Source organism: Lissotriton helveticus, chromosome 5_1 (genome assembly GCF_964261635.1).
Source record: "Lissotriton helveticus chromosome 5_1, aLisHel1.1, whole genome shotgun sequence".
In the NCBI taxonomy this organism is placed as follows: Eukaryota; Metazoa; Chordata; class Amphibia; order Caudata; family Salamandridae; genus Lissotriton; species Lissotriton helveticus.
Window position 1 is genome coordinate 1423708884 of NC_136065.1, and position 13295 is coordinate 1423722178.

Here is a 13295-nt window from a genome sequence, read left to right on the forward strand (position 1 = left end):
GAGTTAAGCCTTTAAGGCTGCTTAGTCTATGCTACCATTAAGATAGCTTGTCTACAAGGTTGACTTACAACCAGACACCATAAGGGATAGTTTGGACTGATACAAGGTGGTTCCAGAATTGGAAACATCATATATCAGGCCAACTTCTCACAACGAGTGTTCCGACTGCACAAGCACGCATGCCTTAACCATGCATATGCCTTAACCAATGCTATGCATGGTTAAGGCAGTGAGTGGTCTAGCTGCAGGAAGACGCCGTAGTGAGGTTACTGGGGTTTGGGTTTGTTTAAGGGTTGGAAGGGGGTCAGGCAGGTTTTAGGGCAGTGGAAGGGGTTGGGGTAGTTTAAGGGACAAAGCAAGGGGTGTGGGGCTTGGGGTAGTGTAAGTTAGGTAGCAGGGTTTTAGGCCTTAGGGAAGGGGGAGGTGAATGGGTAATTGGGTTCGTTTTTAGGGGGGGGGGGGTCAGGTGGGTTTAAGGGCAGTAGAAGGGGTTGGGATAGTTAAAGGTACAGAGCAGAGGTGGGGGGCCGAGTAGTATAAGGTTTTAGGCATTAGGGCAGCGGGAGGTGAATGGGTAGTTGGGATCGTTTTAGGGCTTGGAGGGAGTTGGGGTAGGTTTTAGGATAAAGGAAGGGGTTGGAATAGTTTAAGGGACAGTGCAGGGTGTGGGGGGTTCGGAGTAGTGTAAGTGAGGGTGCAGGCTTTTAGGCCTTAGAGCAATGGGTAGTTGGGTTAGTTTTCAGGGCGGGTCGAAGTAGATTTTGGGGCAGTAGAAGGGGTTGGAGTAGTTTAAGGGACACCGCAGGGGTGGGAGCTGGGTAGTATAGGGTTTTAGGCCCTAGGGCAGTGGGAGGGGAATGGGTAGGTGGGGTTGTTTTTAGGGCTTTGAGGGGGTCGGTATTTTTTAGGGCAGTGGAAGGAGTTGGGGTATTTTAAGGGACAGGGCATGGAGGGCGGGTGTGCCGGGTAGTGTAAGTTATGTTGTAGAGTTTTAGGCCTTAGGGTAGCGGGAGGGGAATAGGTAGTGGCGATCGTACCCACACATACCCCTTTACACAAAATGTTGTGGTAATGGCATGCGTGGTAAAGGAATGCGTGGTTAAGATGCATTCGTGGTTGGGTTGTTGATAGAGGGACGCATGGTAAAACCATTTGTGCTTCTATCATACAACCTTCTTAGATATATTCTCGTCGTAAAGACTGGTAGCTACTAATTCATTACTCTGAGTCCAGGCCTTCCTGGGCACTGCCACCTGTTTCCCCAGTGATCCTCCTCCCTGCATCCATTGCTTAGTATACTGACCTGTGGTTCTCAAACACTCATGGGGTCTGCAACTGTAGTGTGGAGAGTCTAGGAAACTACAATTGCTGAGTAGGTACAAGTAGATAAATACATCAAAGAAGCGTGACGCTCCTTTTACCACTGTGGTAAAATATCCGTGAGTTTGTATATAGTGTCCGTATAATGCACGTCTCATGGCATGAGATGTAGGTAGTCTACGCAAACTATGAATTTATCAGGCAGAGAAGGCTGAACTTGAACTCACGTGTCTTCTCAAGAAGTTCAAGTTAAGCTTGCTGAAGTCGAAATAATTTCTTTCCAGAATAGGAACAACCTGTCGGTGCAATGCCTCACCACACTTTAAGGAAGTACTAAATGTGACTTCCCCCAGTTGCAGTTTATTTTCAACGCTTGTTTGCTGCTCTGCTGTGTAAAAGGGCACTAAGACCCGGAAGGAAGCTTACTGGTGGCACTTTTTTCAGTGTGACCACAAAAGCAGTTACTAATAATTTCCTCTAAGGCGCGTCATGAAGCTCTGTAACCACATGCAGAAGCAATGGGTGCGCATGTCTCGCAGGGTCAGAGCTTCAGAGGGGTCCTCGCGTTAGCACATGCGTGACATGTGCATTCTCGGCTTGGATGGTCTGGCGTGTCCGCTTCTGCCAACATGGAGCAGAAAGACACTCTGAAGCGCTACTTGGAAGAGGTACAACTTCGAGGCCAGAAGCAGAGGGCAGAACTTCAGGTCAATGACTTTTTGGTAAGTTATTCTAGCTGTAGCTTTACTTTTACCGTCACGTGACATGTAGTATTTTGTGGTAACCAGAATAATACAGTGCTTGCTTTTTACCTAGATCAGCTGGTGGTTGTGGATAATATCATTATATATTAGCTGTAACATTATTTTTACCATCATGCTGAAAAGTAAGAGCAAATTTGCAAGGCTCTGCTTAGCTTCAAAGTTGCGTCCAATACAATGTTTCAGTGATTCGCTGAACCTAGTATAAAATGCATACGTGTATTTCAACACATTCTTTTAAAGGACATTTCAGACGCACTGCGTTGGACAGGGTAATGCAGCAAGTAGGCTAAACTTGCATCCGCGCGTTTTCTCTCTGTTACTGCCTCTGATCAGTATAATTTAAATTTGGTTTTATTCGTTTTCAAGTAAAGGCACTTCGCAAAGCCGCCACGCAGGGCGGTGAACTGTCAATGATATCAAAACAAAACAGTAAACGAAATGTGATCGATACTTTGTGCAGCCACGGCACATACAGAAGATGAGATACCACTCATTGTTTACAAATCACAGGGCAATGAGTACACGTTACATAATAATGCCACCTAGTCATCAGATATGGACCATTTTGATTCTTCGTCAGCAGGTAGTGCCATAATATTTCCCAGATGTATTTGGGCTTAGAAGATGATTGAAGTTCTTCCGCATACAGCACGAGGGTCTCCTTACAATATACCATGTCTTCCATCCAGTGCCAGTGAGCTCTCCCAGGTCAGCGCTATTCGCTGTGTTGCTAATAACAAAGCAATCCACACAAACTTCCCCAGAGCGCCTTTTACCTGAGGTACAAAACATAGTAAGCAGGTGCACATTGCAAGTTTTGAGTGGACATGACCTGTAAACAGTGTATTACTTCTACCCAGAATTTTGCGGCATGAGTACAGTGCCATGCTAGATGCCAAAAGTCTGCATCTGATCCAGCGGGCTATAGAAAATATATCATAAACTACGCTACCCAATTTCATAACCTATAAACAAAATTCTAAACTATACATGGACCCATTTATGAACCTGATATATTTTTGGGCCTACTGAATCAGGTGGTCAAATAAATCTATATACACATTATTTACAAACTATAAACATTTTATACATTTGCAGAAAGAATATAGTCATTAGAATAAAACCCAATCATTTAAATGACCACTATAGGCGACGTGATCTAGCTAAAGGTAACCTATACTTCTAAATAACCAAGACCAGCTTGTTTGTCAAAAGTAAGATTTTATTTTCTAAATTATGGTATATAAGTTGTAAGTTTTATAAATGAATTTTATTAGCAATAAAGCAAGCATGATGGTAAGAAATAAGAAAATTACAATTTAAGCAATTGAATCAATTTAAAGAAATTATATAAAGTTTAGCATTTCTAAAACCTATTTCCCTAACTGAGCTAAATAGACAGAAATTAAAGTAAAGTTCTTTGAGGATTCTTACGTGCTCCACGCAAAGTCCAGCAGCACATCACCCTCATCGGAAAGTCAGAAAGCAGCAGCCAGCCCAACCCTAAGGGCATGACTTTTTATACCTTTCTACGCTAACTAAACTAGCGAAGGAAAATTTTCAGAAATACTCGACGTCCCATTGGCTGAGAGTGACAAGTGACATGTCACCCGATTCTTAAAAAGTTCCACAAAATCATGTCTTACAAAGACCATTGTCTCTTCCTCGTGAAGCCAGAGGCTTCCTGCGATTGCAACTTTGTTTTAAGTCATCCTCGCAGCTTCCATAGTCTTACAGTGCAACTTCCGCGGATGCCAAGTTAAGGACTGACAAAAAGTTCACTTTCGACCTTGGCCATGTCCGACAGAATGATGTCAGCTCATCAGTTTTTGCTTTGTGAATGCAGCTTCAATAAACGTTTTAATTCAGAATGGGCGTCTCGTGACTTTCTGCAGAAATTCAGATCAGCTTTTATTTTGCGGCTCAAATAGCTAGGCCTCAAAAGCAGGCAACTTATGATTTCTAGTATAAAACAAGCACAAGAAAAGTATTAATGTAAGAATTAAAGTATATTCTGTATCCACCCCATGGTTTACTAAATAATTAACCCACCCGATTAATCAAAATGTTACCTAGCCATTGCAAACAAATAAAGCAGCGTTTATATTTACCAGTCTCCGTTTTTCTATGAGACCCATATGCACCTAGAATAGTAGAAATGACATCACACAGACAAAGAAAAGCAAAACAAGCACATGCTTATTTTAAATATGCAGCAGTTAGTAATGACAAAAACGAAAACAATAAATTATTTTATTATTTTGCACGAACAAAAAGATGCAACATTTATGCACGTTTATGAGCACACATGTTAGTCCCCCCACGTGTAAAGTTTAATCTAGGTTGTATTAGCACGACATATCACAAATCATTAATAATTTTATTCATGTTATGGAAATGTGACTTTGCGAGTTTAAACAAAATTTTGTTTTCTATCTCGCTCCATCAACTCCCTCATCTGGTGATTAACAAATCACCACACCAGCACTCAAAATTTTGGTAAATTTATTTTATAAGAAATCGATTCAAATTCATTGTATTAGTAAACCTAAAAGTCTGTTTCAGCATAATCCTTGCAATTAACATGACGCTCTCTATGTAACTCCTGCAACTCAATTTCCCTTTCCTCTTCTTTTCTCAGTTTATAAATTCTCTTCTTTTCTCTCAAATGCTTCTTTCTTTTATGTAACAAACAACCTACTTTAGTCAAAATAAAAATGAATATTATTATAATCAAAGGTGCCAGAATCTTGCCAAGAATTGAACTTCCAATATTATGAAACCAGTTTTTAATTGCTTGAAACCTATTTGAAAGTTTCCCAGTAAAATCTTCTTCTTCTAAAGGAATTATTTCAGAATGCATTTGTGTAATATTCTTAATATACATTTCAATATTTTTACTTTCATCCGGTATATATGTACAGCAATGTTGGACATGTAAAATGCCACAGACTCCTCCCTCCTTTGCTAGGAGTATGTCTAAAGCAAGACGGTCTTGAATTACCATGGATCTAATTGCAATAACTTCAACATTCACTAATTGAAATCCATCAGCAGTGTCAGTTGATAATCTATCAACTATAGTGGACAATTTTCTGATTCTCCCTGCATTTAGGGTTATACCAACAAAAGGTATTACAGCTTGGAAAATATCTCCCAGAACTTCAGTAAAAGTTTCTCTTTTAGCTCTATTTACATAATTATGAATTTTAAATAATCCTTCTGAATCTCTGTCAACATGAAACACTTTAGGAAAAACAATTCCCACATAACAAGTTCCATACCAATGGTCTGGAAGGTTGTAGTAGGCTTTGTCACCACAAACAAAATAAATTCCAGGAAAGATAGGATCTTTTCCACCTTTAAATCCCCAACCTCCCAAAATCTGATAAGTATCTTCACAGTTGCTTGCACCTACAAAATAATTATCAAAAAGTGTGTTATCTCTTCTAATGCAAAGCTTTCCACTAACAGGTTTGTCTATATGAATTGCAATATTTTCAAGCATTTTGCCATTTAGTTTCTCATCCTCTTTTTGCCAGAATGATGACTTAGTCTGCTTGACTAATTCATTTCTCTTATAAATTGCTCTTCTCTCCTCAACCATATTCAGAAATTTCTTCCCTTCAGCACTTAATTTACATGTTAGATTATTCTTGTAAGCATACTCATAAGTGAGTTCGTTAGTAACAAGGAAATATTCTCTCAATTGTTTAGCTTTCTTATGCTTATTTAAAGCATTATCAATTTTAACATTAGCAAAAATCTCATCATAATTTGAATAGTAATATTCTAAACGACCAGTTTGATAAAATAAACTAGTTAATACACTACATGTAACAGCATAAGTGAGAGGAAGCATATTATATGTTACTCCCTCAGAAACAGAAGCGGGCAACTTAACGCACACATAACAATCCTTTGCATCCATTACCTTTACATATTCACTCAAAAGCTTTGTGAATGTATTGCTTGAAAAATCACCTATTGATTTATCTTGATGAATGTTAGGCTGATGATCAATTACTTTTGCAGATGCACTATGTTTAGTTTGGCTAACCAGAGCTTTGCTTGTTAAATTAACTTTGTGTAATTCTCTATTCATTTCTAAAGGTATAATCACAGCTAGTACCAACCAGAGCAGAACTAAAATGAGCAGACACACCAGAGTCATCTTACAGCATCTTTTAAAAACAGAGCATTTTGAAGTGCTCTCCTTAATGTAAGGCATTTTTAGGTTAGTTTTAGCCTCAAAAATAAAATAAAAAATAAAAATAAATTTTAAAATTTATATACACCCCCCTTTTAAAATATTTTTCTTTTTATAACCCTAAACAAGATTTCTTCGACCTTATGTCATACATAAGTTTTCTTCTACTAAACAGTTTTTCTTCGACCTTGTGTCAACTAACAGGATTTCTTCAGCCTTTTGCCAATTTAATTATTCTGTACTTTAATCATTGTCACTAATTTCTTGGATTTCGTTTTCTTCTTCACTACTATCATATATGTCTATAACAGGTGGAATCACTAAGTAAGTCCACTCAGGAGACTTGTATTTCTGGTTTGGTCTAATTATTCTCTTCCCTTTTCTTGATATCACTTCTATTTTCCTCCCAACTCCAACTTCTGTTCCAGGACTCTTTTGACTACTTATTTCTTCAACTTGTTCTATTGGCTTTTTGATTAATCTCACTCTCAACCTTCCACCAGGCCAGAAGTCTGCTTTTCTCACGTACTTTTTCTTTGGTTCAGAATTATTTGATTCTGATTTCCAAGTCCTTTTCTTTCTGTTTTCACTTCCACCTTCCACGTCACTTTCCTCAGTTTCGTAGTCTGAAATTTCAATTGACTCAGGAACTTCTCTATACGGCAATTTTACTCCTTCAGGAACTTCGCTTTGTCTTCCATCACTGGTACTCGGTAATTCGTTCTCTTCCTCTTCCTCAATTACCTCTAGCTTCCCAGATTTCGGATTTTTGTTCCTTACTTCAGAGCTTGTTCTCTGCCTTTCGATACTCTCCTGGTCTGAAACTTCTTTTGGTTCAGCTTCTTTGTCTTCAATATAGACAACCGAATCCTCAGTTATCTTTCCTTTTAACAGATTCTCTTCACCTTCAGAATCTATTTCAATTATTTCTAAGTCTTTTCTTGTCAGATTTCCATTCACTGGCACAGTTTCCAGATGTCGACTTTCTTGTCGATCTTCAGAATCTGGAATTACTTCACCTTCTGTTCTGTCTTCTGCTTCAGAATCAGAGTCATCTGTGGTATCACTTTCAACATCAGAATTCTCAGGAGTTGGTATTGGAATAGTATGACTTGGATGAATCCAGCGCTTCAATCCTCTGCACTTTACAGCATTAGTAGTGATCAAGATTACCTGCCTAGGTTTCTGCCATCTAGGAGATAGACAATTCCTCCTCCGATGTACTTTCGTTCTGACCCAGTCTCCAGGTCTCAGATCATGTGTCAAAACTTTGTCATTTGATTGTGCTTCAGTTCCCACCTGATTAGACACAGAAGTTACCATATCAGATAACCTTTTACAGTAATCCAAAATTGCACTGTCATTTATGCTCAACAGTTTACCTACAGGTACAAAAGCTTGCCTCATAACTCTTCCCATCAAAATTTCATGAGGACTCAAACCTGTCTTTTTATCTGGTGTACTTCTTATTGACATCAAAACAAGTGGAAGAGCATCAGTCCACTTAACTCCTGTCTCTAGACACATTTTTCCAATTCTGTTTTTGATAGTTCCATTTATTTGTTCAACTACACCTGATGCCTCTGGTCTGTATGCACAGTGTATTTTCTGCTCAATACTCATAGCTTCGCAAATTAATTTCAACAGTTTGTTATCAAAATGACTTCCTCCATCACTCTCAATAGTGACTGGAAAACCGTACCTTGGGATGATTTCTCTTAGCATTAGTTTTGCTACTGTAATTGAATCACAATGTCTTGTAGGAAAAGCCTCTACCCACCTTGAGAACAAGCATACAATTACAAGTACATATTTCAAACAGTTGTGTAAGGGCATTTCAATGAAATCTATTTGTAACCTGGTAAAGGGACCACCCTCTCGACCAATTATTCCTGTCCCCACCACTGATTTTCTGTTTGGATTCATTTGTTGGCATGATAAACACCTTTGACAAAAAGATTCTGCAATTGTTCTGAATTTGGTATTGAACCATGTTTCTCTAAAAAGTCTGACCATGGAACATCTTCCTAAATGTGCAGGACCATGATATAATCTGGCCATGTCAGAAATCATGCAATTTGGTAAAACTACTCTCCCATCTTTGTAAACCCACACTCCATCTTCATCACGTTGTCTACAATCTGATCTTAACCACTGGTCTTTTTCTTCATCATCTGCTTCGTTTTGTAAATCTCTAATCTCATTCCATGTTTCTACAATAGTTGTTAGCATTAATGAATTTGAATCAGTTTCTGTACTTCTATTCCGATTGTAAGAATAATTTTTCCTTGCGCAGTACTTTGCTGTTTCATCTGCGAAGGCATTTCCTTTAGAAATATAATCAGTTCCTCTAGTGTGTGCTGCACACTTGACTATGGCAATTTCTTTTGGCAATTGTATTGCTTCAATTAATCTTCTAATGAAAACTGCATTTTTAATTGGTGACCCTGTTGATGTCATGTATCCTCTCTGTGACCAGAGTTGTCCATAATCATGCACAACTCCGTACCCATACTGACTATCAGTAATGATGGTAACTCTTATATCCTTTGATACTTCACATGCACGAATTAAAGCAATCAATTCAGCTACTTGAGCTGAACGAACTCCTTCAAGACATGATGCTTCTTTAATGTTTTCAACTGTACAAACTGAGTATGAAGCTTTCAAGACACCACCTTCGGATCTTAAGCATGAGCCATCTACAAAATAGACAAAATCCGATTCAGGCAAAGGTCTGTCTTTGATGTCTTTTCTTGGTTTTGTGCAGAATTCCATGACATCTAAACATTCATGTTCTGTCTCAATGTCATTAACGATTTCAGAATCAGGCAGTAATGTAGAAGGATTCAGATTCAAACATCTTGAAATCGAAACATTATCTGCTCCTAGTATGATTTTCTCATACTTTGTCAATCTGCTACTTGTTAAATGTTGAGTCTTACCTCTTGTCAGTAATATTTCAACTGAATGAGGCACAAAAACTTTGACAGGAAATCCCATAATGATTCCTTCACTTTGTTCAAGGCTGATACTTGTAGCTGCAACTGCTTTTAAACAACCTGGTAATGCTTTTGCAATTGGATCAAGAACTGCAGAGAAATATGCAATAGGTTTCTTTAGGTTTCCATGTCTCTGAATTAACACAGATAATGCACATCCTTCTCTCTCACTGCAATACAGTTCAAAATCTTTCTCATAATTTGGCATACCCAAAGCAGGAGCTTGGCATAAGCTCTTTTTCAGGTTCTCAAAAGATTCCATCTCAACATCATTGAGAATAATTGGATCTTTTACATCTGATTTGGTCAGTCTTTGTAGTGGTTTCGCAATTACTGAAAATCCACTTATCCATTGTCGACAGTAACCTACCATTCCCAGGAACATTCTGACCTGTCTTTGTGTTCTTGGTGGTAACATTGCTTGAATCATTTTTATTCTCTCTATTGTTACTTGTCTTTTTCCTTTTGCAATTCTGTGGCCAAGATATTTCACTTCTTGTTTGCAAAACTGTAGTTTTGCTGGGGACACTTTATGTCCTTCTTCTGCAAGGCGATTTAACAGAATTATTGTGTCTGTTACACAATTTTCTCTTGTCTTTGCAGCTATTAACAAATCATCAATATACTGCACCAACGTAGACCTACCTGGTAAGTCTAAATCTTCTAATGATCTTTTTAACAGTTCGTTAAAGATTGAAGGACTTTCTGTATAGCCCTGAGGGATTCTTGTCCATCCAAGGGTCTTACCTTGGAATCTGAAAGCAAAGATTTCATAACTGTCTGGGTGTAGAGGAACAGTAAAGAATGCATTGCAAAGGTCAATGACTGTGTACCATTCAGCATCATATGGAATCTGAAATAGAATTACTGCTGGATTTGGAACCACAGGACAACATGGAATAACAATTTGATTAACCTTTCTCAAATCTTGTACGATCCTAAATGTTCCGTTAGCCTTTTTAACTCCCATAATTGGTGAATTACAAGAGCTACTCTTCATTTCTTCCAATACACCTTGCTTGATTAATTTTTCAATTACAGGTGTAATACCTTCAATTGTCTCTGTTTTCATTTTATATTGTGGAGTGTTTGGAAATTCTATTCCCTGCTTCAATGCAATTTTAACAGGATCTACGTTTTTCATCAGACCCATCTCATTCCCAGTAAAATCCCATATTTCAGATTTCACTGTTTCTTTTAGCTCTTCAGGTAAATCTTTTTCTTCAAATGCAGGAAACAATTTTGTTTCTTCTGCTTCCATCATCATCATTGTCATTCTGTACAAACCATCTTCCTCCATTGTTTGTAATTCAACTCCTTCAGGAGAACAATATATTCTGCAATTCATTTTACATAGGATGTCTCTACCTAATAGATTTACTGGACTACTATTACAAACCACAAATCTGTGTTTGTCTCTGTAATTTCCAATTTCAACTGGTACTGGATCAGTTAAGTCTGTTTTAATTTGCTGATTACTTACTCCGACAACTTGGATGGTATCCCCAGAGAGAGGTAGGTTTTCAATTTCCACTGATCTAACAGTAGAACGGGTAGCACCAGTGTCCACTAGAAAAGTGATGTCTACATCATTAACTTTCCCGTTTACATAAGGACCAGACTGGTCAACCTCAAGAGTGGCTCCAACAACACACTCTTCCTCCTCTCTCGGGCACCGTCAGCAATAATCATCAGAATCACTGTCTTGGCTTTCTGTTAATAAAAATTGTTGTGAAGCATTTTGCATTTGAACCCTTTGCTGCTTTTGCTGTTTTTGTGGTTTTATTACCTGTTCACATCCCTGAAATCCCACGTTTGGATTATATTTTTGAACTCCCCCACAATTCGGAAAAGGTGGTTGTGGCAACTGGTCCTGACGATTATTCACCTGTTGTTGTGGCTGTTGTTGTAATTGTCGCTGAATATTAAATTCATTTAACCCCTGTTGCATCTGTAGCTGTTGCTGCACGTTAACACCATTCTGCATCTGTGGATTCAATAAGGGATTCTTTAAGTTTCTAGGAGGATGAGGACACTCGTCCCTCCAATGTCCAATTTCGCCACAATTAAAACAAGGTAATCTTTGTTTCAGCTCTTCTATTTTTGGGCTAAATTTCTTTTGGAAATTATTACCTTTAAACTTTCCTTGTATCTGGTTCGTATTTCCAGTTTGAACAAAATTAGTGTTCTTATTTCCCATGCTGGCAATCTGTTGCTCAGCTACCTTTACCTGTGCCCACATGGCTTTCTCCTTCAGCTTTTTCTGTTTTACTTCTAATTCATCGCTACAATATTTTGCCTTTCTCAGAATATCATCAATAGATAGTGCTTGCCATCCGACAATACTAGTTCTGATCATTTCTCCAATTTCAGGTTTTAGTCCATAAACAAATCTATAGATAAAATGACTCATGTCTTTCTCATCTAATTTTTCATAACCACTGTATTGTTTAAAGATTAACAGTAGTCTTTCATAAAAAGAATGAACTGATTCTTTTGTTTCCTGCTCTGTTCTTTCTATTTTAACCCAATCAACTTCTTTGGGTGGAATTTTGTTTTTCATCCAAACAATTACTTTCTCATAAAAATCCATTACAAGTGGATTTGGGGCACCTGTTTCTTTAATTCGCTCAGGTTCTGTTTTTGGCCAACTAATAGATATTTTACATTCTGTCCAAAGATCAGATGGAACAACAATGTCAAAAAATCCATCCAAATCAATCCACAGAACTTTTGACACTTTGATAAATCTATCGACTTGCCTGTACCACTCAACAGGTTTCTCTCTTAATTTTGGAAAGTCATTTGTGAATAACAGAATGTCCTGTCTCGACCATGGGACATGAACATATCCTCCACCTGCAACTTCTCTCATTGGAAATTGTTTTGACATTCTTTCTAATCTTTCATCTTCCTTCCTCTTAGTCCATTTCACTCTCCATTTGTTCAGTTCTCCTAGCTTTTTGATATAGACAATCAAATCTTTAATGTGAACTATTCTTCCCATTGAGTTCAAACTCTCAATGTCACTTTCTGAAAAATCTAATCTGTAATGTTTTGCAAAATTCTTTTGTTTACTCACATCAATTTCAAGTTCTGCAGCTAGATCCTCTAATTGATCATATTTATTTTTCGTTTTCCATTGAATACTTTTGCAAATGAATAATAGTTCATCATCCCGATAGTAATTTAAACTATCTGGGCCAATTGTTCCAATTATTAATTCTTCAATATTTGCTTTTAATTTGGCCACATCAAGCTTTGGTGTGGTTACCCTAACTTCAGGACTTCCTACATCTGACATAGCACCCATTGGTGTTTTTGGAGATAAATCCTCATTAAAGGTTAAATCAGGCATTCTCGATCTAGAAGTGTTTAATTCTGTCAAGTCTGAATAAAATTTTTCAGCAGGCTTTTGAATTTCTGTATTTAAAGGAATAGTTAATCCAGTTTTGTTTGTATTTCTTTGATCAAATACAGGCTGAACAGGACCTATTGTTACTGGAACTGTAACAGCTTCCATGCTTTTTGTCATTCTTTTGATTAATTCTTCTTTAGACCTTAAGTATTCATTATAATCATCATCCTCAACATTTCTTGTCTCTCTTGTATAATCTTTTGGAGGTTCCCTTGCTCTTGGAGTCATTGAAAAATGTCTACCCTCATTTCGAGCATTCTCAAATTCTGGTCTTCTAGGAGTTTCAGTGATTTCACAATTATTTGGATAAAGTTTAGGAGCTTCATTAATTGGAGGTGCACTCGGTGAAGTTTCAGTAGAAACCACCGGAGTAGACCATGATCTAGGAGGTCTCAAAGGCTGATTAGGCTGTTTATTTCTAGCAGTTGTATATATTTCTTCCATAATTGCATCCTCAGATTCACTTTCCATAGATTTTCCTGTAGGAGAATCCATTACCATTTCATGAATTAAATACAATCCTTCACTCATGTTTCCCTGTCTCCACATTCGTAATCTATCTTCATGAGTTTCTCTTTTCC

The 13295-nt window shown here is 37.8% G+C and overlaps 1 protein-coding gene across 1 annotated transcript in view; it reads left to right on the top strand.

Annotated features, from left to right (window-relative positions):
• The first annotated feature begins 1799 nt into the window (after positions 1-1799).
• The window catches only part of PTPN22 (protein tyrosine phosphatase non-receptor type 22), a 533173-nt gene continuing 521677 nt past the window's right edge, over positions 1800-13295 (top strand). The window contains exon 1 of the mRNA XM_078644425.1: positions 1800-2042. Coding sequence (XP_078500551.1) covers positions 1950-2042 — 93 coding nt within the window. The 5' untranslated portion in view covers positions 1800-1949. The remainder of the gene's footprint in view (positions 2043-13295) is intronic.